Consider the following 25,594-nt stretch of genomic DNA (forward strand, 5'->3'; position numbering starts at 1 on the left):
GGCCCGACTTCACTGACAGCTTCTCTGAATTGTAGGGCGAGAAAGGAGAACCAGGTGCCATCCTGACGGGGGACGTTCCTCTGGAAAGGCTGATGGGGAAAAAGGTAATTATGTCACCAGACCCTGGAGACACATATCTGCTTTGGCTTCCCATGGTTTCTGCCTCATACAGCATTCCTCTGAGTGACAAGTACATGTCTTCCTGTTTCAGGGTGAACCTGGAGTGCACGGGGCCCCCGGACCAATGGTAAGCCGGGGCATGTCTCAGCTGGGTCTGCACTGGGGTTTGAAGCACTTCTCATACTCTGGTTCCATTGCATTTAGTTGTCCCAGCTGTGAAAATTCAAAGGATGTGGCAAAATGTATTAGGATAGGCTAGCTGTAATTAAGTTAAGATCTCAGTGGTTTAACACAATAGCAGCTTATTTCTCACCCTTGCAAAGGCCACGGTGGTTGTTCCCACTGGGCATCTCTCCTGCAAGCAGTGTCTCAGGGACCCAGGATGTTTCCAACACTCTGCCGTCTTGTGGATTCAAGGTCACGCTGGGGTCTTCCGGATGACAGGCTGAGGTTGGGGAGGGGGAAGAGACTGTGGAAGACGATGAACATCACTTCTGGCACCTTCCATTGGCCAGAACTCAGATGCCTGGGGCCCCAGAATGTGGTTACTCTGTGTGTCCAGGAAGGAGGGGAGAGCCGGGTGGTGGTGAGCGCTCACAGTTATACCGCAGCCCTTGTCAGCTAAAGATTGCCAGCTGCCCAGGGAGCCCCTCAGAGGAACCCCACGAAATCTCTCTAGGCTTTTGGATTCTAGTCCTGAATCTGCTACTCATTTGCTGTGAGACCTCGAGCAAGCCCTCTTCTCTCTCTGGGCTTCTGAGTACCCATCTGTGTGTTGAAGGGATTGGATTAGTACCAGATGGTATTAGGGCCCTTCTGGCCTTACTGTTCTAGTAATCTATAACCCACGTGGGCTTTTCAATAGCCCGTTTCTCTCAAGGGTAAACCCTAAACTTCCCTGTCGTGTATTTCCCCCCACTGTCCCCAAAAAACAAAGCAAGTTCAGGTGTAGAAGCTCTGCTAAGGATCAGACACTTCTGAAACTTCATATATTTCATCTCATTTCATCCTCACAATCCTAAGAGGTAAATATCAGAACCCCTGTTTTATAGATGAGGAGACCAAGGCTCAAAGAGGTTAAATAGCCTGCCTGCTGTCACACAGCTTAAGTGGCAGAGTGGGGATTTGAGGCCAGCCTGTCGGACTCTGGGTCCAGGCTCTTTCCCCCACACCCCGCTGCCTCCAGTGGACAAGCTGCCCTTGATAGAACTGTACATGGGGCTTGTCTGGTTACAGCTGATCTCAAGCCTGGGGAGAAAGGACCTCATGTTTCTGTAACAGACATGCGTACTTGATGAACGGCCCATAACCGCCAATGTGTGTCCTTCAAAAGACCTTCTGAGGCCTTTGGTCCTTTAAGTCAGGATGGACTTGGGGACCTTAAGTCGGAGTGGACTTAAGGGACCAAAGAACAGACACCAGGAGTGGGGTAGTGGGGGCTAAGACAGATTGGGAGAGTCTTGTGTTAACCGCTGGTTAACTACTTACTAACCTCCAATATTATGGAAAATACAAATAGCTAGCAATGGTGGCCAGCAGCTCCCAGCGAGGCACAGCTTGTGCACAGCTTGCCAAACACAGGCAGTAAGGGGCACCTTCTAATTTGCATAAAGGTGCCATATGGGCTAGCTGTGGCCCTGGTGACTAGCATAGCTTTCAACTCCTTTTCAAATTCACTGGAATCTTCCTACTCAAAGTATGGTCCATGGACCAGCATCACTGACCTCACCTGGGAGCTTCTTAGGAATGCAGAACCTCTGGCCCCACCTCAGACACACTGGGTCTCCATTTGAACAAGATCCAGGTGATTCTCATGCACATTGACATTTGGGAGGTGTTGCACTAGAACATAATGACCAAGTGGCCTATGCCCTGTTAACCCTCTACCTTTGCTTTTCTTTCCCTAAGAGCAATATGGACTGGGTACTTTACACACCAAACCTGTTTCAACTCAGTTTTTATTTGCCATTTTTCAGGGCAAATCATGGTAACAGGAAGAAGCACCTTGGAGGGCCCCAGGCTTAAAGCATTCATTCCTCCAGGAGATAGGGCAGACCCAGCTACAGGAGTGGGAAGGTGCAGATCAGAAGCAGAACATGTTCTAGGAAGAGACAATCATCTGTGGCATTGTCAGCCAAGTGGTCTGCATCCCAGATGCCAGAAGGCAGGAGGGTTCCCGAAGGAGGTTGGAACAGAACAGCGGCTCTAGAAGCACGTGAAGCTGGAAAGCCAGCACTGAGATAGGGTCCATAGGGACAGGTCGGAGCATGGCAGGAAGCAAATCCCAGAGCGAGTTATTAGGCAGAGCTGGCCTGGGGGGTGAGCCAGGGCTGCATTACTCACAATGCAGGATCTGGCGAGCCCTGAGACCTGACACCTAGGGCAGAGGTCCACGTTCTGGGCTGGCCAGCACCCAGCTACCAGGGAGCTGAGGCCCTGGGCTTCTGACCTCTTGCTGCTCGGTGAGCCCCGACTTTGAGGGGCTGGGTCCAGAGTCTGGGCTGGGCCGGAGCCTGCAGGAAAGCAGGGCGCGGTATGGGGCTGAGCAGGTGCTTCTGGCTGAGAGCACAGAGGCCGGAGGCAGGGAGCCGGGCAGGTGGGTACTATCATTGCTCCTTGCCCCCTTCCTCCTGTCGGTGGCTCACTGTCATCACTGCCCACAGAAGCAGGCTGACAGCCCCCATCTCTCTGAACCCAGAGTTTCTGACCTGGTGTTTTTTTTGCCTCTAGGGGCCCAAAGGACCACCAGGACACAAAGGAGAACTTGGCCTCCCCGGACGACCTGTAGGTATCAGTGTTCCTTAGGATGGAAGGGGAGGACATATGGGCCAGGCTGGCCTATGGGCGGTGGGTTTATTAAGGTGTCTCCTGTGGGTTCCAGGGTCGACCAGGACTGAATGGTCCCAAAGGTGCCAAAGGAGATCGAGGGGTCATGATGCCGGTGAGTCCCTGGGGGGATGTGGCCGGAGGCTGGTGTCCAGGGCGGGTGAGAGAATGCCGGGTCCGGTGAACTTGCAGACTGAATGCTCAGGAATGTTGTTCTTCCTCCACCACCACCTCCAAAGGTCCTGCCACCCAGCCCCGTCCTCCGGCTCACTCTCAGGAGGGTCCCTGTCACCCATAGCACCTTAGTGGGGCATAGGCTTCCTCATGCAGATCCCAAGGGAGACAGGGAGAAAGCGTCCTGGCATGCTCACAGAATGTGGTTCCAAATCCCAGGGCGTCTGACTCTCCCCTCCTTTATGAAGTCCCAGAGATTGCTCACATCACTAGGGGCTCAGTCCGTGCTACGAGTCAATGTCAAGGGCAGCTCAGCTACTTGGGTAGGGCCTCATGAGGTGGCAAACACTGGAGCATCAATAGGTCCGGGGGCCAGGAGAAGGAAGCTAGTGTTTATTGAGCAACTGCTGCATACCAGACACTATGCAAAGTGCTTTTAAGGACAATATTTCACTTAGTCTTTGTGATAACTATCACATGAGACATAAGAGGAAACTGGTGCCTGTTGAAGTCAAGACACCCACCGAAGATCCCCTAGCTAATAAGCACCAAAGCAAAAGGCAAACACAGTTCTAAGCCCATTGCTGCTTCTGTTTGTGCCACCCTGTCTCTGCTTTGTATGCCCAGAAATCCAGAAATACAATTTTACTGAAGCATTAAGGGTCTCCCACTCACCAAGCCCACTGCACATGGTAGGTAAGCCAGACACCGGTGCTGTCTTGAGAGTGGTCAGCACGGCTTCTGCACTGGCTCAGCTCCTTACCCCTGCCCCTCAGAGCCTCCCGTCTCCTGCTGTGAGACCTCTGGGCTTGAAGGAGAAAATGGTGCATGGTGTTAAGGCCAGGCTGACTTGGCTTTGAAAATGACTCTGCTATCTAACAAGAGTTTTGCATTTAATTTTGCATTTCCGATGCACTCCCCCGGGCACCCTATCATGTGTGTGTGTGTGGTGGGTCCCCACGTGAACCCCCTTCACACTAGAGATTTGCTGATAGACAGGCTGTAGGCTCCATAACTAAGCACTGCTCCGGGAGTCCGAATCTGGGTTGCAATTTCAGTTCTGCCCTAAGTTGCTGTGTGGCCTTGAGCAAGTCAGTTCCCCTCTCTGGGCCTCATTATCTGCATGTGTTAACCAGAGAATCCTTGTTGCTCTGCTGTCTCCTCTGTGGTTTGTTGTGTAGATGCTGTGAGATCAGGAATGTGGATGTGCCCTGTGGAAGGGATGGGCCCACCTGAAGGAGAAGTGGCTTCAGAGGACCCTCCTTTCCTTGCTGTGTTCCCAGACCCCAGGGAAAGTGTCCTGCAGCCGCCCCTACACTCATGACACCCTGAACTCAGGGACAGCCTTTCTTTTCTCTCTTCAGGGCCCACCTGGCTTACCTGGTCCTCCAGGCCCCCCTGGACCACCTGGGGCAGTGATTAACATCAAAGGAGTAAGCTGGGATGGGTGGGGAAACCTGCATGGGGGGTCAGGCACGGGGCTGGCCTAAGCTGGAGTCAGGGTCCTGATGGCCTCACCTCTCTTGTTCTCACCATCCACAGGCCGTTTTCCCAATTCCTGTCCGGCCACACTGCAAAACGCCAGTAAGTAGCAGTCACTGCCTTAAAGAGCAGGCTTTAAGGCATCGATAGCACCTTGGAGAAAAAGATCAACCTTTGTCTTGGGCCACTTCCATCAGTAAATGTCCTCTCTCATGTCTCTGTCACCTGTGTCTAGACCCTTAAGTGACTAGAAGCTTCTAGATAACAGAGCGTGGCAATGAAATATACTGGATCTTGTAAGGGTGCACACACTGGCAGGGTTCTTCTTTTCAAATAATAAAAAATCAATGTCTTCTGTGACCACATGAGCTTCATGGTTGGAGCAGAATAAAATTAGCGAAAATAGACCCCTTAAAAAATATAGATGGAACAAAAGCAATGCCAACCGTGGTCTTTGCATTGGGAACTTTGGGCTAAAATCTGTAGCTATGTTCTGTCGTTTCCCAACAATCATGTTACTGCACAGCACACAACTCCCACAGGCAGGGATTAGCTCTGCCACTTTATAATAAGGAAACAAACTGTGACTCAGAGAAGCTCACTTGCTTGTCCCAGGCCGCGGGACATGCCTGAACTAGAACCATAGCTCGTGTCTCCTGACCACTAGGCAGCAGTGCAAACTGCGATTCCGAGGGATCAGGCACTGGCCTGGTCCCCCAGCCAGTCAGCAGCACTGTCCCTGGGGGCGCACCCATATTACGAGACTTGTTTCTGTCCGGAAACCTGAGGAGGGTGAGCCCCGTGCACAGGCGTTAGTCACAAAACCGTGCATAATCGTTGTCTCATTCATTCAACAAATATTTACTGAGCACTCACCGAGTGCCAAGTACTCTGCTGGGCCCTGGAGACACAGGGGTGAGCTAGACAGGTGTGGTCTCTGCTCTCGGGAGCTCGTACGTTACAATTTAGAAATATTCCCCGAAGTGGGTCTGTAATTGATGCCTGTTGGAGGTGATGATGAGGCTTGGGTCAGAGGCTTCAAAGTGATGCAGTTTGGCTGCGTGTTTTCCCAGACATCTGTCCACGGCTAAACTCTGAGGCATCCAAGTCTGCAGCCCAGAGCCTGGGAGTTCTGGCTTGGAAGGCAGAGGGCAGGACCCGCCTCTGTAAGGTGACTAAAGGGCCTGCTGGCCGTGGCCTGGAGAGAAACATGGATTGTCAGAACTGGCTGGAGGGCCCTCCTGAGTGGTTGCTGCATCCCACCTCCTATGGTACAGAAGGAGAGACCACAGCCCAGACAGGAAAGGGCTGGCTCCAGGTGCCACCGTGGGTTAGTGCCAGAAGCCTCCCCCAACTAACATGATTTCAGGCTGCAAATGGGCCAACCCATGGGACAGTACTCAAGGGCTTTGGGGGACTATAAAAATGCTAGGGTAGTTACCATGACCCGTGCTAGGACTCTTGCAGTAACCAGGGCCTGTGGGGGCCGTGGAGTTGCACAAAAGAAGCCAAAGGTGGGCTCAGAGCATTTTTGGTGAGTTGCTGACTTAATGTTGCCTGGCCAAACACCGTGGGAGCTGGGCCTTGGGCATTTCCTAACTTGCTTTCGAAATAGCCTTTCTGAAACAGAAATGCTTCTTTCACATCCAGCATTCCATGAGCCCCCTCTGGTTTCAGCCCTTCTCAGCACCCGAACAATTTACAGCTTGTACCGCCATGGAGGAGCTTTATCAGCATAACTACAAGACAGTGGCTTGGTGCTCCAGCCTCCATCCTTAACTTAGAAGTGTTTTTCCTGGAAGACTCCCTCTCCACCTCCCATCTCCTCTTAGTGACCCCTGAGCATCTTGTGACCCTCCACTATAAGCATAGAAGGATCCTGGCTCCGGGTGGACCACTCTGGGATTCCACCTATCAACTGGGAAAAAGCCAGGTTGCAGGTGGCTTTGTCTTAATAGATAAGGAAGTGCAGCTATCTGGGAAAGAACTTGGAAGGAATATTATATAAAATAACTTGGACCCCAGACCCTTGGCACTTAATGGGGAGTCTGGAATAGCCTCCCCTCACAACCTAATGATAACCCCCTTCACTGATTACCGCTGCTGTTAGTTCCTGTTCATTACACTCGTCTTTGGACTCAGCAAAGCTGACGGCTGGCCCAGCTCTGTGGCTGGGCACGTCGCTTGCTGGTATGCCTGACCTCTCACATGAATCAGTGCTCCGTGATAAGAAAGAATGCCAGGAATGCTCGTACTTGGCCAAACCAACACTGCCACGATTTGTTGTCTTAAGGCTTTGGGCTTCCCCTCTGCTGAGTTTGTCGGCCAGTAGGTCTCGGTTCTGTCTCCCACGGCCCCGCTACGTGATGGGCCTCCCAGTTGAATGCCTGGGATGTCTGTGCCCTTGGGGCTACTGGGGGGCTCAGGGTTTGAGGGGTTGCAGAGCCAAAGGAAGCCCCGACCCCGTGGCATCACCTCTTCTGCCACATGCCCCCGACGCAGTGGCTGCCTGTGCATGCAAACGCCAGGGCAGGGTTGGCAGTGTCTGACACGCCTTCCTCTCTTTCCAGGTTGGCACCACTCATCCCGGGAATCCAGAACTCATCACCTTTCACGGTACACACTTCCTCCTCCACTATGTTCCTCTGGGACATCGCCTCACCCTAGTAGCTCCGAGGAAGGTGGTTTTCATTTGCCCAGTGCTGGGCACAGACTAGGTGGTCAGGAAGGTCTGCCTGTGTGTGGTGGGAGAAGTGGCTGTGGGGCTGGGCACCTCTTTGGTTGGGGCAGCACACGTCTGTCTGTCCTGCCCATCTTGGCTGAGCCTCCAGCTAGCAGGAAGCACGCCGCTTGTTCATTCATGTGTTCGTCTGTTCATAAAACATTCGCTGATGCCTACTCCTTGCTTGATATCATCCCACGCACTGGGCTGAGGCAGTCGAATCCTGCAGTTCCTGCCTCCCAGGCACTTGGAATCTGTTAAGTGAAACTAACTATTAATATGCCAAGAACTAATCCAGGGAAGGGCGTGGGAGCTTAGAAGACTCTTCCCTCAAAGTGTCCCTGGACCAGTTAGCCTCAGCATCTCCTGGGAGCCCATTAGAAATGCAGAACTTCAGGCCCCCCCCTCCTCCCTAGTCCTGCTGCATCAGAACCCGCATTTTAACAATCTTGCAGGTGAGCTGTGTGCACAGTAAGTGTGAGAAGCGCTGGCTTGGAGTGTTTGATTAGGAAACACCAGCGTGTTCGTGGCCACATGCAGGCACATGAGAGAGGGACAGGCCAGGAGACAGGGGCCTCTGGTCCCTCTGTCCCCACACACCCTGCCACACCATGTATCCCCCTTTTGATTGAGGAGTCCAGACACTTGGGGCTTACATGGGGGGAGGCCTCCTTCTCCCGATATTCACCTCCAGCTTGCTGTGCCACCCCGGCCTGCCAGGGGACGGTCTCCCTGATAATGTCTGGCCCCACGGTTTTTCTGTCACTTCTGGTTACCAAGTCCAGGCTGTTTCTACACCCCCTGCTCAGATTGAGTTCCAGGCTCTCCTCTACCCCAGTGCAAGGGGACCCAGGGGATGACTTGATTTCTTATCGTCCCAGTTGCTCCCCTGCCCTGAGGGGCTCTGCTGGAAGGAGGGGGAGGGAACAGACCTTTTGGAACGTGCCAGCTGTGGTGAGCTGGCCTTCCTCCTACTGGCTTGTGGGTCGTCACTACTGCTCCCACCAGTGAGCTCATCGTCTTCTTCTCTGACCACCGCTGCCTGTGGTCTTGGTGTGGATCCACTGTCCAGGTCCTCGGTCCCAAGCCACTCCCCCAGCGCTGGTGAGATGTGGCTGCGTCTCCCTGCTGACCCACAACTGGCACCATCACGCCTCTGATGCTCACATTCCTTCCCCCACACTGGGAAAGCCTGAGCCCCCAAACCTCATCTGCACTTTGTGACCCCGACTCTAGGCACGAGGGGGTTGGTGGGTTGATCTGCCACACCTCTCGGAAACCAGGAACTCAAAGGCCTAGTGTCCATCCCACCTAGGGAGGTGGAGAAAGGGAACCGCTTCCCTTCCCAAACGCTGATCTCCTGAAAGGCTCCCTTCCGGGCCCCCTGTTGTATAAAGACTGGACGGAGGCCAGTCCTGCCAGTCCTGCAGAAACGGTGTTCCCACTAGTCCTGCAGGGAGGTGCACCACCACACAGTTGGCATGCTCCCCGCGTTGTAAGTGGGGTACTTAGCACCCTTAGTTGTCCTGTGCAGGCACTCCTGGGAGGTCCCTCTCCTCCCCATATGGCCACCGTGCCTCACAAACCTCGGTGAGATGAGAAAGACTGAGCTGGTGCGGAGCCTCAGTCCACACGCATGGAAACGCCTGAGCGAAAGTCCGTCGTAGCCCCTGCTGGGCCCCCGTGGTGCTCTGCTAGCACCTCAACGACAGCACATGTTTCATGCCTTACGTGCTGTGAGCTGCATCTGTCTCCCCCGCCAGACCGAGCTTTTCAAGGTCAGGAATGTATCTAATGCATCTGCCTCCACCCTCTGCATCATTTAGCAAAGGATTTTGTACCTGCTGAATTCTCAGTAAGCGTTTGAGTAAACTTTGCTAAAGGAGCTGAGTTTGAAAACTTGTCTCAGAAAGGTTTTATGTAAAATGAAGGCGATTTTTCACCATTTTTCTTAAATGTATGTGTTTGGTGGCAGGTGTTAAAGGAGAAAAAGGATCCTGGGGTCTTCCCGGCACAAAAGGAGAAAAAGGCGATCAGGGGGCCCAGGGACCACCAGGTACTCCAGCCCTTGTGCTAGATCTCGACTTTGGCTTTTGCTCCTGAGACGTGCAGCTGAGCAAGAGTGAGACTAATCATGTTACCACCCTGACCACGGCTCCACTGAGGTCTAGCGAGACCCAGTCATGGGCCCGGCGTGTCCAAGATGGAGCATTGTCAAGAGCGACCAGAACTTTCAATTGTTCATATTTCGTGTGCAAAACGAGGCCCAAAGTGGGCTGGGGACTCACCCAGGACCCCATAATGTCTGGGTTGCTGGGCCCAGACCAGGACCTGTTTCTGCCTCTGAGCCCAGAGTCGACCCTGTGAGCTAACCCAATGCAAGGTCATGTCCACTGCGAAATAACCATGGTGGTCAACTTGGACACTTGTGTTTTTAAATTTCTGAAACTATGATCATGAATTTTAAGAGGTATTTCTTTTTCAGGTCCTCCAGTTGATCCGGCTTACCTGAGACATTTTCTGAATAGCTTGAAGGTGAGTATGTGTTTCTGATGCCCTGGCTTTATGTCAGAGACCAAGTTCACCCTACTCCTCCTGAAATATCCCCATGTTCTCTGCTTCCAGGGGGAGAATGGAGACAGGGGGTTCAAAGGAGAAAAAGGAGACTCTAACGATAACTTCTTTGTGTCTGGGCCTCCAGGCCTGCCAGGAAACCCAGGCCTGGCCGTGAGTAGAAGCCCCTCCAAGTCATCTTCTCTGTGGGCTTGCGCCCCTCCCTGAAGCCCCCAGAAGGAGTAGGCAGTTGAGGAGTTGAGGGTTAGTCATTGTGCTCTGAGCTGGAGGCAGGACTTGGGGATTGGCCAGCTCTCCCCATGATTGGCTGGGAGGGAAGTGAGGTGGGCAAGGCTATGTGCAGTTAGGTAACTTCCAGGCCACTAAGCACACTGCATTATTCATGTAAATGGTGGAAAATTTGCTCAACACAAAATGTTATTAATAGTAAGCACATCAGATAATGGATGCGGAATGGAAGGTGAGGGAGATATTTTTAGAGGAGCTATTTGATTCTTCTGAAATTTTACCAAAGAAGACACTCCTAAATAGGCTTGGTCTTCCTAGGATGAGATCCAATGAGTATATGGCCGGATCATTGACCTTTGGTTCCAGAGCTTACCACGAGGGTAGAACCAGTAAAGCCAGGATCAGGGCTTGACTTCTAGCTGGGCCTCTCTTTTGCTTTGTGATCTTGGGCAAGTCCTTTTCCTCTCTAGGCCTTAGTTTCTTCATCTGTAAAGTACAAAGTCTAGACTAGGTGGTCTCCAAGGTCCCTTCTGACTCCAGGGCTCGCTGGGGTTCTCCGTTGCATCATTCAACATGGTGACGGGGCTGCTGCCCTTGAGGCCTCACTCCCCCTTGAATTGTGCCAAGATTGAGGATAACAGTAACAACAGCTGGCATTTATTGCTTTCTTACAGATGTCCCCATGAAAGGACTAGATGGGACTTCTAGTGATGAATGGTGCTTTCTCTATTCTTACTGTGCACTTGCCTTGACAGGGCCAGAAAGGGGAGACTGTCATCGGGCCCCAAGGACCCCCAGGTGTACCTGGCCTGCCTGGGCCACCTGGCTTTGGAAGACCTGGTGCCCCTGGGCCACCAGGACCCCCGGGACCACCAGGACCTCCAGCTATCCTGGGAGCAGGTTAGTTCTGTGAGCATAGTGGTCACTCATGCTGCCTCTACTAGTGTGCCCGGGGTCACTGTGTCTGGGTCATGTGTCACAGCCACACTGTCTAACAGAGGGCTGCTTCCAGGATGCAGCCTTATTTCTTTTCTTTTTTTTAATTGAGATATAATTTACACATCATAAAATTCACCCATTTAAAGTGTACAATTCAGTCGTTTTTAATATATTCACAAGGGCATGCAGCCATCACTTCTGTCTAATTCTAGAACATTTTCATCACATCAGAAATTTTGTCCCATTAGCAGTCACTGTCTTTCCACTCTTCCCCACTCCTCCCCCAGATCTTAGCAACCACTAATCTACTTTCTGCCCCTGGATTTGCCTATTCTGGACATTTCACATAAATGGAATCATACAATATCTGGCCCTTTGTTTCTGGCTTCTTTCACTTGGCATAACGTGTCCAAGGTGCATCCACGGCGTAGCATGTATCAGTACTTCTTTTTATTTATGGCCCAATAATGTTTCATTGTATGGATGTGCATTTTGTTTATTCATTAATCTGTTCACGGACATTTGGGTTGTTTCTGCTTTTTGACTATATGAATGATGCTGCTGTGAACATTCGTGTTCAAGTTTTCGTATGAACGTGTGTTTTCAGTTCTCCTGGGTATATGCTTAGGAGCGAAACGTAGAGTAACCTCATATGGTAACTCTATGTTTACATTTTTGAGGAACTGACAAACTGGTTTCCAAAGGAGCCACAGCAGTTTGCATTCCTACCGATGGTGTATGAGGGTTCCAGTTTCTCTTCATCTTCACCAGGATTATTATCTTTGTTATATCTTTTCTTTTCAGCCATCCTAATGGGTTCATGTGAAGTGGTATCTCGTTGTGGTTTGGGTTTGCATTTCCCTAATGACTAATGGTGCTGTTCATCTTTTCGTGTGTGGGTGGAAACTTCCTTGCTGCTTTGTCAATGCCTTAGGGACTTAAGAACCTCCTTTAAGGACCAGCATTGATTGTAATTCTCTATGTAAAAATCTTTTCACCCCTTGGAGCCTCGCTTCCTCAAATGCAAAATGGGTGAAATTTTAAAAACCTCCATTTATTGAGCATTTATCAAGTGCCAGGCATTTTGCTAATCATTTTACTACAGTATTTTATTGAATTCTCACAACAACCCTTCAAGAAAAGTATTAGCATCTCCATTTTACAGGTCAGGAAAGTGAGACCCAGAGACATTAGGAACCTTTCCAAGCTCACACAGCTAATAAGTGACACAAACAAGATTAGGACCCAGATCAGTATAGCTCCAAAGCCTGTGTTATTTCCACTATGCCCATGGTGGAAGAAATAGTAGCAATGATTGCATAACTGTGTGCTTTTTTGTTGTTCGGATTGGCATGAGCCAGGCATGGTGGAAGCACACCTGGGAAGAGACCTACAGACTCTGGGGCTCAGGGAGAGCTTTACAAAGGAAGTGACTTTGGGGCTGGGGCTTTGACTTGGGCTTGGATCTCTTTCTTTTCTTTTCTCTCTCTCTCTTTTTTTTTTTTTTTTTTAAAGATTGGCATGAGCCAGGCATGGTGGAAGCACACCTGGGAAGAGACCTACAGACTCTGGGGCTCAGGGAGAGCTTTACAAAGGAAGTGACTTTGGGGCTGGGGCTTTGACTTGGGCTTGGATCTCTTTCTTTTCTTTTCTCTCTCTCTTTTTTTTTTTTTAAGAAATAGGGTCTTACTCTGTCACCCAGGCTGGAGCACAGTGACACAATCATAGCTCGCTGCAGCCTCCATCTCCTGGGCTCAAGCGATCCTTGTGCCTCAGCCTCCCAAGTAGCTAGGACTACAGCTAAAGCTGTTAGCCATGCCTGGATAATTTTTAAAGTTTATTGTGGAGACGGGATCTCACTTTGTTGCCCAGGCTGGTCTCTAACTCTTGGCCTCAAGTGTTCCTGCCACCTGGGCATCCCAAAGTTCTGGGATGACAGGCATGAGCCACTGTATCTGGCTTAGCCTTGGATCTTTGGCTGCAAGTGACAGAAACATAACTCAAAGTAGCTCCAAGGGAAATTCACTGGATGTGAAGGAGGGAGTGGACAATCAACTCATGGGAAGGGGGGACATGCGGCTGGACCTCAGGAACAGCCAGAACCAAGGACTCACCCCTGCCAGGACTCTCTGGCCATCTTTTTCTCAGCTTCTCTCTGTATGCCAGTTTCATGCTTCCTCACCACAGACCACATCCTCTGCATGGTGGGAAATATGGTTACTGACAACTTACAGTGTCTACTGTCAGCTCAAAATCTTGAAGTTCTTTCTCAGTTTTAGTCTGAAAAGTCCTGGGGTGGGGCAAGTCCCTGGGAAGGATTCTGACTGGCTGTGTTGGGCCAGGTTCCCAACCTTGGACAGATCACCTGTGGCCAGGAGGTAGGATCACATGAGAACATGGTATCTCTTTCTGGAACCAAATGGTTGCAGAGGTGAAGGGGAAGATCCTAAGAGAAGAGGAGGAGGGTACTGATCCTGCAAAGGAAGAAGGGGCTGGGCGGATAAAACCAGAGGTGCCCCACAGCCTTGAGGGAGGAGGAGGGTGGCAGGAGGTGGAGGCACGCAACAGGGTGAGTGCAGGATGCAGAGGATCTGTCGTCCATGGCAGCACTGCACAAGAGGGACCCAGGATGCCTTGCTGCATTGAACAAGCGTCGCCCCTCACATAATGTATGGTGGCGAGTCACAGTTCACAAAACACTTTCATAGCTGTTACCCCATGTCATCTTCACAGCAACCCTGGGAGGGGGAGGAAATGGGTATTATAGAATCCATCCCATGGATGAAGACACCGAAGCTCACAGAGGTTAAGAGACTTTCCCAAGGTCACTAATACTCATGGGAGGCATGGCTGGGATCTAAGTCCAAGTCCTCTGACCCTTTATCCACTGGATGTTTATTTACCACCTAGGTATGGGTGTTCAAGTCCTATTTGGAACTGAAGACTTGCGGTGACCTAAAGAATCGTATAATTTTACCAGAACTTGTAAGGACATCCTTAACTCTGCCAAGAGGTTTGCAGATTTGAGGGCAGGGTGCAGGGAATTAGAGAGACAGACGAAGAACAAAGGAATAGTTGTAATAACCCTTTATGTTTTCCTAGAGTAAGGGCTTTGCAATTGGGGAATCACGGACTGCTAAACAGTGCGAGCATGTACCTCAGGAATCTGTCAGCCCACTAACGTTTTTTTTAGAATGGAGTGTGTGCATTTGTCAAGGGAAGAGGGCAATAGCCTTTTTCTGATTTTTAAGGGCACTGTGACTCTTCAAAAGCTAAGAGCTCCTGGTCGAACGCTGTACAATTTGCAAAGCAGTAAGTTCTCACCACAGCCCAGTGAAGAAGAATTGCCTGTTTACATTTTGCAGATGAGGAAATAGGTTCAGAGAGCTCGCTCTCTCCTCAAGACCACATAACAGGGAATTAACAAGCTGGGGACTTGAGTCCATGTCTCTGGCCCCAAGGCCAGGGCTGCTGTCCCTATACCACTCTGGCCCCCTTCCACTGCCTAGCACCTTCTCTTCCTCTTTCTGGGCTTGCTTCCTGTTTGGTAGTCACATGCTTGTCTCTTGGGTGAAGTAAGTTGTATGAGTCAGGATATTTTTGGATGTAAGTGACAAAGAATTCAAACTGGCTTTCACAAACTACAACCACAAAAGGAATTTATTCACTTATAATGATGAAAAGTCTTAGGCATGGCTTGATCCAGGGGGACAGTCAAAGAATCCCAGCTCTTCCTCTAACCAGTCCATATGGCCTGAGTCATATGCTGGGTCCAGACCACCAAGATGCAGCTGCAAGCTGGGATGCTTGGTAGCACTGTGAATGGGGTTGTAAACGCTTCGCTCTGGTGACCAGCTGACACCTGAGGCATTTTTCAGAGAGGGCAGTTCTTGTAACTTCTCTTTTCTGCTTTGTCGTAGCTGTGGCCCTTCCAGGCCCACCAGGCCCTCCAGGACAGCCAGGGCTTCCCGGATCCAGAAACTTGGTCAGTGTCATTATCCATGTGTATTCGTCATTCCATTTTGGTTGGATTTACTTACAACTCTGGCTGCAGCGTTTAGGGCCTGGTTCTCTTTCGGGATTAGCCTCCACGACAGTAGAATTGGTGCAATTCCACAAAGAGTAGAGGGAATTTATTATAGATGTCAGATGACTTAATACGTGTCACTTGTTATTATATGAGAAACAAAATCATTTATTATTTAAGTTCTACCCTTCAAATCTTTAATTGACTAAGCTATAACAAAAACCAATCATATAATATTATATCAAAAAACATCAGCCCAAGAGTGTAAACAGTATCACAACAGGTCCTTGTGCTGGTCATATTTACCTGGGTAGTTCAGCCTTCTCTCTTCTGCCAAAGGATGTCTCTTGTACATTTGTCTCTCTGCAGCACTTGGGAACAAGGTATGGCACACCAGGATCATTAGAAGGCACAAAAGCTGGACAAATACCTCACAAGGATGTCAGGAGTCCTAAGAATGCTCTTTGATCTTTGTTAGTCGGATTTTAGTCGGAAAATTTGGCTGCCAAAAGAGAAAACTGTCCAGCCAATGATAGAATTTTGATATTTGGTTCCTCTGGGGGAACTTCTAAGCCATTTGGATGCACAAAGCCATTATCTTCAAGGCTAAGTGAAAATTAATTTTTTATCATCTTTCTTAGTGAAAATGAAAAATAAAAACTCTCTTAGCTGATGTTTCTTTGAGATTTGATGCTACTCAATGGATTTTTGCAGCGTCTGTATCTGCTCCTAGATATATCAAGTGACTGTCTAATCTTTGGCAGCGTTCTAGGCAGAGAAATTACAAACCCTCATTTTGTATTGTGTATTTCGTATTGTAACTACACAGCTAGACCAAAAAGATTTAATACCTAAGTATAGTTGCTCACTTGCTTGCATTTCTAACTCCAAATGGAAATAGATTTGAAATTCCTCAAAGAGTAGCATGAAGTGACATCACTAACACTTAACAATGTCGGGACCGCACGCAGCTTCAAAAAATGGAAGGGACAGCACTTACCCATGATTCTGCCAATGTCAAACCCAACAAAGACAACTCTGTTGACAATTTTTAAATGTTTTTGTACTCACAGAATGTTACCTTTTTTGTTTTAATTCATTTATTAGAATTTAGATTTGTGTTTCCAAGTAATACATGTTTTTGTTTTATCAAAAAGGATGCCCTTTAGTTATTGGTGAATATCTCCATCTCTGTATGGCACAATAAGCCTTGTTACTGAACGTGAGGGGTGGTTCGTAGTTGACTGTACAAAGAGGCCAGTTTGTCAAATTGTCCCCTTGCTCTGAGGATAACAGTGGTGTTTGGAATTTGCATGATCTGACAGGTTACGACCTTCAGCAACATGGACGACATGCTGCAGAAAGCACATTTGGTTATAGAGGGAACGTTCATCTACCTTAGGGACAGCACTGAGTTTTTCATTCGCGTTAGAGATGGCTGGAAAAAATTACAGGTAATTCCTAAACTTCCTTTAACAAACTGCCTCCAGATACCCTCTAAAAATAATCATCTACTCCTGTAAATGCCATTTTTCTGCTTTGAAAATAAGCCAAGTTTCTAGTTGATGTTTCATTTCAATGTACTGTTTTCCTTAAAGCTGGGAGAACTGATCCCCCTTCCTGCCGACATCCCTCCACCGCCTGCACTTTCCAGCAACGTGAGTAGTTTCCCTGCTCTGTGGCTCATTCCTTCATTCATCAGGGTTTCCAGAGTCCCCCTTGGTCTCCAGCTCATGCTCTCCAACTGGACAGCCAGCTGTGCATGGTTTAGTATCTGGTGGAAACCCAGAAGTTACTAGGCGCCAACAGAACTGGACCCAGAGGCTGGAGGCCTGCTGTTCCCATGTAGTACCTGAATCCTCCTGGGCAAGTGGCTTCCCCTCTCTTGGCCTCAATTTATTCATCTGTGGAATCATTGTTTGGCATAAGTAATCGAGAAGATTCCTTTAATTTTGTAACACTCTCTGTCTTATGAGAACATGGCCAACTGACATCCATCTTTTAGCCCTACAGGCAGCCTTTTGAGGCAGGTACCCATTTTATAGATGAGGAAACTGAGACTTTGAAGAGGTGGCTATCTCTGTTAAGTGATGGTTGGTTTTTCACCATTGGTCTTCTGCTTTTTTGGTTCAGTGCTCATTTTCAAAGTCTTGAGAACATCCCTTCCCTTTCTGAGGATGACTTTTTCATTTGAGCCTGAATCTCTTCACAGTTCAGAGTCACAGTTAGAGACAATGACAAACTATTTAAAGTATCTTTTCGAGGAACATTGTACTTGCTGCCCACCATGTAGCAGTTCTAGGAAAAAAACAACAGAAAGAAAGAAACTTTGCACTTGCACCTCACCATCTCTGCAAAACAGATCGAATGCATATTCAGATCTCTTTCTTTTCCTCTTTTACATAACAGCCCCATCACCCTCAGCCTCCACTGAACCCTCATTCAAGTGCCAATTACGAGAAGCCTGCTGTAAGTATGATTTCTGCACTGACTCTGTGTGTCTGTTATGTGCTAGGCCCCGTGCTAGTGCACGGTCCCCACCGTCAAGGTGCGTGTGGCTAGCAAGAGAGGCAAACAAAAGCAAGAGAGTTACAATGCAATTGTGTGCCGAGTTGTTTGGGTGAGGCAAACACAGGGTGCTGGGGGTACAAGGAAGGCCAAAGAAGTCTACCTGGAGGAGGTGATCTCTAAGTAAGACCTAAAGGATAGTTGGGTTCAGGAGTGAGCCAGGTTGGAGAAAGAGGGTAGATTCCAGGCAGAAGGAAGATGGAACAGAGGGAGCCGAGGGGAAGCGCTGTGCAGTACTATAACTGCAAGTGTTTCAGTCTGGCTGAAGGAGTAAAGCTCAAGGAGAAGAGGAAGAAGTTTAGTTTGCAGAAGTCAGCAAGAGCAAGGGCAAGGGCAAGCGCCAGTCAACAAGAGCCTGCAAGCCAAGCTGAGTACTTTGACGTTTTCCTGGGGAGCTACTGGAGGCTGTAAAGCAGGAGAAAGTTATGATAAGATCGGCATTTCAGAAATTTCCTTCGTTATAGTGTCAGATGGATCAGAGGGGACATGAGCAGGGGTCTGAAGGCCAGTGAGGTGGCTCCCGTGCTTTCTCAGCAGTGAGCATGTAGAAAAGTAGGCAGACTGGAGAGACACGAAGGTGGCAGGAGTGACAGATTGGATCATTGGCTGGATATGGGGCAGTGAGGATGCGAGAGGTCAGAAAGGATGCGCAGGTTTCTGCAGGGGTGGTGGAGTGGCGACAGTTTCCTTTCCAGAGACCATCTTGTTGTAGAGATTAGAAGCTCTCATTCTATTCCTTTGCTAGCTTAAGTAGAAATCTTGTTCAGATCATTGCAGGAACCTCATGGAACTCAGCTGAATGGCAAGAAAGAATGCCATTAGTCTACTATTTCTGCAGACCGTCTTTTACAAGGGTCTTTCTTCGCACCCAACATACGTAATAGGTTACGAGAGCTTGCACACAGCTTTGGGTTGCCCTGACACTGGTTCTGGCCCCCACTCTGTGATCCGACAGCTGCTGAGCCCAATACTACCTGGCTCAGTTCAGAGTCCTGGGAGAGATAGTCTATATGGTCTCTCTTGGGTCAATTGCCCACTCCCTGCCCAATCAAGGGTAGCCAGGAGAATGAGGTTGAAGGCCTAAGGCCACTCCTTGTAGCAAGGACTATGGGGGCACTTTCCAATAGCCAGACATGGACATGGCAGACATCAGAAACATGTTTCCTGTACTGCCGCTGTTCACCACAGGGGAACTCCTTTGGAGCATGGTGAGTCCAAGGTGCCCGGAGGAAACCTGCGTGGAGACTACCAGATAGGGACAGGGTTTGAGGTGTGAAACCCAGCAGTGGGATCCAGCCTGGAGATGAGCCATGTGGTTGTCACAGGGGCGGTAGGAACCCTGAGAGTGAACCTGTGCAGTGAACAGGGATGGGACTGTGTGGAATAAAAACGAAAGGGAACTGGCAGGAGAGATACGAGAAGGAAACCAGGAAGCCATAGCCAGAGAGTAAGGAAGAATGCCAAGCAAGGCAGTAGCCAGCAGTGTCCGGGGCTGCCAGGACATCCATAACAAGAACTAAAAGGTATCCTTCAAATTTAGAAACTACAGCACAGCACTTCGGTGGCCAAGAAGATTCTAGTTGGTTGAGGAGTAAACAGGAGGTGAGGGAAGGAAGAAGTGAGTGCAGGTAACCCTTCAAAAGCCCCCAAAGAAGTTAGAGCAGTTGCTAAAGAATTTTTTATAGTATTTTGTAAATGCAATAGTAATACATATTCATTACAGAAAATTTTGACAACACATAAAAAGAATGGAGAAGAAAATAGTAACTTACCTATAATTTTACCAAAATTGCAACTACCCACAAAACAACCATTTTAACATTTTGATCGTTAAAACATTATTGTTTTCATAAAAGTGATACACATTCGTTATAAAAATGATCCAACAGTTAGAGAACTACAAACATGAGAGCCCCAAAGCCCCCGATCTCGCCATTCAGAAACAGCCATAACTGCAGACATTTCTCCGTATCTCCTTGAAGGAGAAGTGGAGGGGGTGGGATTAGAGGCTTGGTGGGGACGCCCTGCACTTGCTCCATACCTTTTATTTATTTATTTATTTGAGACAGGGTCTCTGTCTATCACCCGGGCTAGAGTGCTATAGTGTCATCACAGCTCACTGCAACCTCGAACTCCTGGGCTCAAGGGATCCTCTTGCCTCAGCCTCCCGAGTAGCTGGGACTAAAGGTGCACGCCACCATGCCCAGCTAATTTTTCTATTTTTTGTAGAGACGGGGTGTCACTCTTGCTCAGGCTGGCCTTGAACTTCTGGTCTCAAGTGATCCTCCTGCCTCAGCCTCCCAGTGCTAGGATTATAGGCGTGAGCCACCACTCCTGGCCATGCCCCGTACCTTTCTTAGGTGGCTGCTGACACTGGGGAAGGCTTGTTCCATCAAGGCCTCTCATGAATGCCCTTTGATGTAGCCCCAGAAGTGCACTGGTTGCAGGGTGATGAGACCACAGGCCTCTTCCCTCAGGTGTCAGAGACTCCAGATGCACGAGAAGGAGGAAGACCGGGTAGGGGTAGTGTAGCCAATGGCAGGGGCATCAGAGGGCCAGGGTGTGGGTGTGTGTGTGTGTGTGTGTAGGTAGAAGTCTGGTGGCCTGCAGGTGGTGGTGGTGAGTCGGCAGCATGCTGAAGCCCCCTCCCATCCTAACGGAGGGAATGTGGAGCCCCTGCAAGGCCTGGTGGGGAAGCCTCAGTTTGGGGAGGGGTGGGGCAGGTGGGAGGTGGGGGTGGTGACCTCTGTCTCGGTGGTGATCAAGACAGAACCCGGGATGAATAAAGACAGAGAGAGTGAGGGAGGTGGCAGGCTGGGCGTCTGTCCTGTGCAGGAGACAGGGAAGGAGGGGGTGGTGCATGGAGAACAGTGTCCAGAGACACGCCAGGACTGTGTGGGGCAGCCTGGACACTAGCTCATGGCTAGCTGTGGCCATCCGGCTGGAAGCTTGAGAAGGAGAAGGCCACCGTGGCAGGCCTGCGCAGCACACGGAGACTTCCTTCAGGTCTGGCCCACCTCCTGCCTCACCACATGAGGCTCCTTTCATGTCCTTTGGCTTAAGATATTTAAAAACAGTTTCCTTGTTTGGCAACTTGGGCCGAGGTCCCGCACCAGCCCTCCCCAGCTCTAAGTGGATGAGATAAAAGCTACCCCCGAGACACGATTGAAGAGGAGGGGATGCGTGTCCCTTGATTATAGAATGTGTTCCCGAGTGTGTGGTAGAAAGGGCTAGGGGAGAGGGCCATTGAGGGAGGTGGGTTTGGGGAGAGCATATGCGGAGAAACAGGCTACGGAATGGCTTTGGTTTGGGCTGCTGACCAAGATGGCAGGGACGTGAGGCTAGAATTGCTACTAGACTCCTAGGTCCCAGGAGGGTCTATCCCAGCAGTCTTCATCATACATGTCACGTTCTTCTCCTTTTGACGCCTTTTCCATGGGCCCCTCCCGCGACCAGCCACAGGCCCACGCAGGAGATGGAAGAAAGGGCAGCAGGCAGATGGCTTGGGGAAGCTCTGGGATCCAGGACCCTGCTGGAAACTGAGCTAGGGTGGCCCCAGAAGTCTCAACCATACGGCCTGCAGGCTGAATTCAGATCTATTCGGATCTCCGAAGTGCTTTACTTGGTCCGAGCAGTATTCTGTTTTGTTTTTCTCACCTAAGGGAGAAATTTCTACCACTTAGAGCTGTTCAGAGAGCTGAAGCAGGCTGCTTTGGGAGACCATAGCTCTCCCTCCCTGGAGGTGGTCAAACAGAGACTGCGATCCCAATGTCAAGGAGAGGTCGAATAAGACGACCTCCACATGCCTCCCAGCCTACAAAGTCTAGGATCTTCTTAGGAACGTGAGATGTTTACGGGGGTCGGAGTTTGCCTGTGAGTCTAACTGCACTCTGCTTTCTCTCACTTTTTTCAGCTTCACTTGGTTGCTCTGAACATGCCGTTTTCTGGGGACATTCGAGCTGACTTTCAGTGCTTCCAGCAGGCCCGGGCTGCGGGACTGTTGTCCACCTACCGAGCGTTCTTATCCTCCCATTTGCAAGATCTCTCCACAGTCGTGCGGAAAGCAGAGAGACACAGCCTTCCAATAGTGAACCTCAAGGTAAAAACAAGTACGGTTCCCACTGCCTTCTGGATGCACTGGGCTCCGCAGGGCCTGGGGCAGTGGCTGTTCCATGACATCAACAGAAGACTGCTGGCTCCAGGCCCAGCTCTCCCCCAACTGGCTGTGCCACCTTGCACAGGTCATTTGCCCTCTCTGGGCCTGTTTTCTTCCTGCTTGGATGGTCCATGACTCTTGGAGCACACAGGAGAAATAATAATATTAACTTCTTTCGCTTATATAGGGCTTTTTGCTTGTTTACAAAACACTTTATATCTATACTCTTAATAGGTACTTGCAATAAAAATAGGAGTTAATTTTTTTCTTAGTTTGTCAGATAAGAAAACTGAGGCTCAGAGGAAGAAAGCAGTTTGCTTGAATCACTGCAAATGAGCATTAGTTTCCTTGACTCCTGTGTCTGGGGCTATTGGTCCCACCTGAGGACGTCTTCCGGAGGGTATCAGCTGAGTGGTACCAGATAGCAGCTGGGGGACACTGGTCCCAGGGCAGAGACACTTTGTCCTGAACCCTGGTTTTGTGTTTTCTGAGCATCTAAGCTTCCAAAGCCCTGCAGTTATTTTTGTGCCCCATCTACTGGTAAGGCAGGGCCTGGTAAGGTCCCTCGAGTATGCCATGGAAATAGCAGACTCCTTCAAGGCTGCAGAGGGAGAGCTCTGTTCCTACTCACACACATCCTGGCTCCTGGTCACTAACTAGCTCTCAAGGTCACTTCCAGCCCCTTCAGTCCCTGCAACCCCAGTACTCCAGTGTGGAACCTTGAGCTGCAAGTTTCCCCCTGACCCTATCCCCAGCACTTTCTGTCCCCTCTCCCAGGGATCTGCTGCACTTCCCGCTGGAATTATTTTTGTGCTTGGATCTCTCCACAAGAGATTAGGCACTTTCAGGAAAGGACTAAGAGATTCGTCTCCATATCACCCAGAGTGTAGACTGGCACAAGATCAGGCACAAATTAGAAGCTCAGCACATGTACACAAAAATTTTAAAATAACAATAATAAAAGAAAGACCTAAAATATGCTTTTGATGGGAAGGAGCATTGTACGCACATATGATAAGAGGCATTGCCTCAAGAAATAAGACAGTAAAAGCAAAAGGGTTCGAGGATGGGTTGTAAAATCAAACTATAAACATTGCTCGAGTTTCTACTCTGTCCAGGCTCTGGGACTGGGGCTGGGGACTTCAATGTGAGGTCTCATCTGGGCTTTGGAGAATCAGTAAAAATATCTAGTCCATTTGTAGGCTGATGGTACAATGATTCTAATGTGGCATTTTGTCTCTATAGGGCCAAGTACTTTTTAATAATTGGGACTCGATTTTTGCTGGCCATGGAGGTCAGTTCAACACGCACATTCCAATCTACTCCTTTGATGGCCGAGACGTGATGACAGATCCTTCTTGGTAAGTGAGGGCGGAAACCCGCAGGTATGATATGCTGGGCAGTTTTAGGAGGCATCCTAACAATCGCATGCCTTTATCAGCTGCCCTCTGGGATGTTGCCAACACAAAGCCACAGGGCCATGGGGAAAGCCCTGTCCTTGGCGTCAGGAGACCCAGGTCCAGTAGCTCAATGTGGGACCTTGGAGAAGGCATTTCCACTCTTTGAGCCTCAGCTGCCTTACCTGTCAAATGGGCAAGATAATCATACCTATACCATAGGATTGTTCTGCAAGCAAAATGAATATGTGTGAAAACGTACAGCATGCATTGGGCACTGAATGAGTGGTAAGCGATGCAACTCCTGGTGATCCTGTAACTCGATACTGTGAGTTGCATTTGAAATCTTTGAAAATTATGTGTGCTTTTCAGAATAGAACAACTCAGCAAACCTTTCCTCGGTGTCTGCTTTATACCAGGCCTGATACCAGGCCTGGAAGGACAATAATAGGCCTATATGGCCCCTACCCTTACAGGACTCACAGTCTACAGAGACACAGGCTAACTGTGATTCTAGACAGAATGTTATAATCATTAGGCAGAGAAACACATATGAGTGTAGAGGAAATATTCATTTTTATTTTGATTTAGGGGCAAGAATCAAAGAAGGCTTCCTGCAAGAGGAGGCATTTATTGGCCTTTGGAAGATTCAAAGGAGTCACCCACCGGTCTAGAGTTGAAAGAGAGACCACTCCAGACTAAGGGACCTCATAAACAGAGGTTTAGATTCACAAAAGCAGAGGATATGATTTGAAAATAACTACAAGCTGGGTATATCGTGTGTTCAGAAAGTTGGCAAGAGCAGTGAGGACAGAGAGGCATCAGACAGTGGAAGGTTAAGGAGTTTGACTTGATTCACCAGACTTATGCCAATTTTGCTTATCAAGATATACCACAGAGAAGTGTCATTTCAAAAAGTAACATGACAAAATTACTTTTTAGGCCCCAGAAGGTCATCTGGCACGGCTCCAGCCCCCACGGGGTCCGCCTCGTGGATAAGTACTGTGAAGCGTGGCGAACCGGGGACATGGCCGTCACGGGACTTGCCTCCCCGCTGAGCTCGGGGAAGATTCTGGACCAGAAAACATACAGCTGCGCTAATAGGCTCATTGTCCTGTGCATCGAAAACAGTTTCATGACAGATGCTAGGAAGTAATAACCTTCTGATGCTTCTTAAAGAGTTTTCAGATTTTTCTTATGTGAAGAGCTGACACTGAAATCTAAAATGTTTAAGTGTTGTAAATATTACAGTTTTTTTTAATTACACATTCGTTATAAGAGCAACCAAAGAAAACATACCTCAATACACTCAAAACTGAAGACATAAAGGACTCAGATCAAAGACAAAATCTGATCCATCTATCGGTGCTAGATTCTGTAGGAAACCCCATGCAGTGAACACACCCCAGAACAGGTTAAGAGCAAGTTGAAGACAAAGGCCATGGCACTCTGCCCACTGCATCCTTCAGAAAGCTACTTCCTCCTTTTAACCATTGTTGTTGAGTGTTAAGATGTCCTTCATGTTTTCTTACAAAGTCAGCGTTTAGAAATGTTGCCCCTTTCTAAGTTATGTGCAGACCGAAAGCTTTGTTCTTTCCCACACATCCATCATTTGCAACTGGTATTCTTACAGAGAAACAGAACTGCTCAAATGATCCTGTTTGTACTTTCTGATATTACCAGACTTCAATGTTTTTTTCCCCTAAAATATTATTGCGATCATGCTTTAGGAGTTTTATATTTTTACACAATCATATTTTAGTATGGCATCTGTTTATATAACTCTGACTTGCCGGAAAAGTTGAAACTCCGAATTATCTGAAACTAGAAAAGAAATAGCACATAATTACTACTTTCCTTTGGTGGCTCTCCTCCCCACCCCCACCCCACGATTTTATGACTTGCATTTGGGAAGTCTTGAACTATAACTGCAACTGAAACAAACAGGCTCACAGAGATGAATTTTCTGAGAAACATATATCTTCATGCTGTGTACTTTGATTTTTTTTCCGATGTAAGTGAACATAAAAACATCTTTTCCGGGCACTTTCTTCTGTTTGACTTTGTCCCTCTCACTCCTTTATTCTCCCTCACTGATGTGGAAGCTGACCTGGGGTGGGGTTGCTAATCCTGTCACTGCCATTTGTGCTTCTCCTCAGGCGATGAGCAGAGAACAGAAAGATTTTCCCATCATGCCCATCTGCTCTTGCCTGTTGTCTCCCACATGGCGGGGGCAGTGTGGGGCAGGCAGAAGAGCCCCAGACTGGGAAACAGGATGAACTTGAGTCTGCCACTGTCTCAGCGTATGACGTTGGGCAAGTCTGCCTCTCTCTCTCAATGAGGTTGGGATAAGACAAGCATAATATCAGCTCCCAGTTGTT

General features: G+C 49.0%; 1 protein-coding gene across 1 annotated transcript in view; it reads left to right on the top strand.

The window, feature by feature from the left end:
• Nucleotides 1-25,267, top strand: part of COL15A1 (collagen, type XV, alpha 1) — a 102,057-nt gene extending 76,790 nt beyond the window's left edge. Inside the window, exons 25-42 of the mRNA XM_012638303.1 lie at nucleotides 36-104; nucleotides 212-247; nucleotides 2,851-2,904; nucleotides 3,002-3,061; nucleotides 4,485-4,553; nucleotides 4,663-4,704; nucleotides 7,173-7,218; nucleotides 9,300-9,380; nucleotides 9,810-9,859; nucleotides 9,950-10,051; nucleotides 10,882-11,026; nucleotides 14,986-15,050; nucleotides 16,418-16,546; nucleotides 16,691-16,750; nucleotides 17,502-17,561; nucleotides 21,574-21,759; nucleotides 23,062-23,177; nucleotides 24,156-25,267. Coding sequence (XP_012493757.1) covers nucleotides 36-104; nucleotides 212-247; nucleotides 2,851-2,904; nucleotides 3,002-3,061; nucleotides 4,485-4,553; nucleotides 4,663-4,704; nucleotides 7,173-7,218; nucleotides 9,300-9,380; nucleotides 9,810-9,859; nucleotides 9,950-10,051; nucleotides 10,882-11,026; nucleotides 14,986-15,050; nucleotides 16,418-16,546; nucleotides 16,691-16,750; nucleotides 17,502-17,561; nucleotides 21,574-21,759; nucleotides 23,062-23,177; nucleotides 24,156-24,369 — 1,584 coding nt within the window. The 3' untranslated portion in view covers nucleotides 24,370-25,267. The remainder of the gene's footprint in view (nucleotides 1-35; nucleotides 105-211; nucleotides 248-2,850; nucleotides 2,905-3,001; nucleotides 3,062-4,484; nucleotides 4,554-4,662; nucleotides 4,705-7,172; nucleotides 7,219-9,299; nucleotides 9,381-9,809; nucleotides 9,860-9,949; nucleotides 10,052-10,881; nucleotides 11,027-14,985; nucleotides 15,051-16,417; nucleotides 16,547-16,690; nucleotides 16,751-17,501; nucleotides 17,562-21,573; nucleotides 21,760-23,061; nucleotides 23,178-24,155) is intronic.
• The last annotated feature ends 327 nt before the right edge of the window (nucleotides 25,268-25,594 follow it).

This window comes from Propithecus coquereli, unplaced genomic scaffold, assembly GCF_000956105.1.
Source record: "Propithecus coquereli isolate 6110/MARCELLA unplaced genomic scaffold, Pcoq_1.0 Scaffold128, whole genome shotgun sequence".
Classification (NCBI taxonomy): Eukaryota; Metazoa; Chordata; class Mammalia; order Primates; family Indriidae; genus Propithecus; species Propithecus coquereli.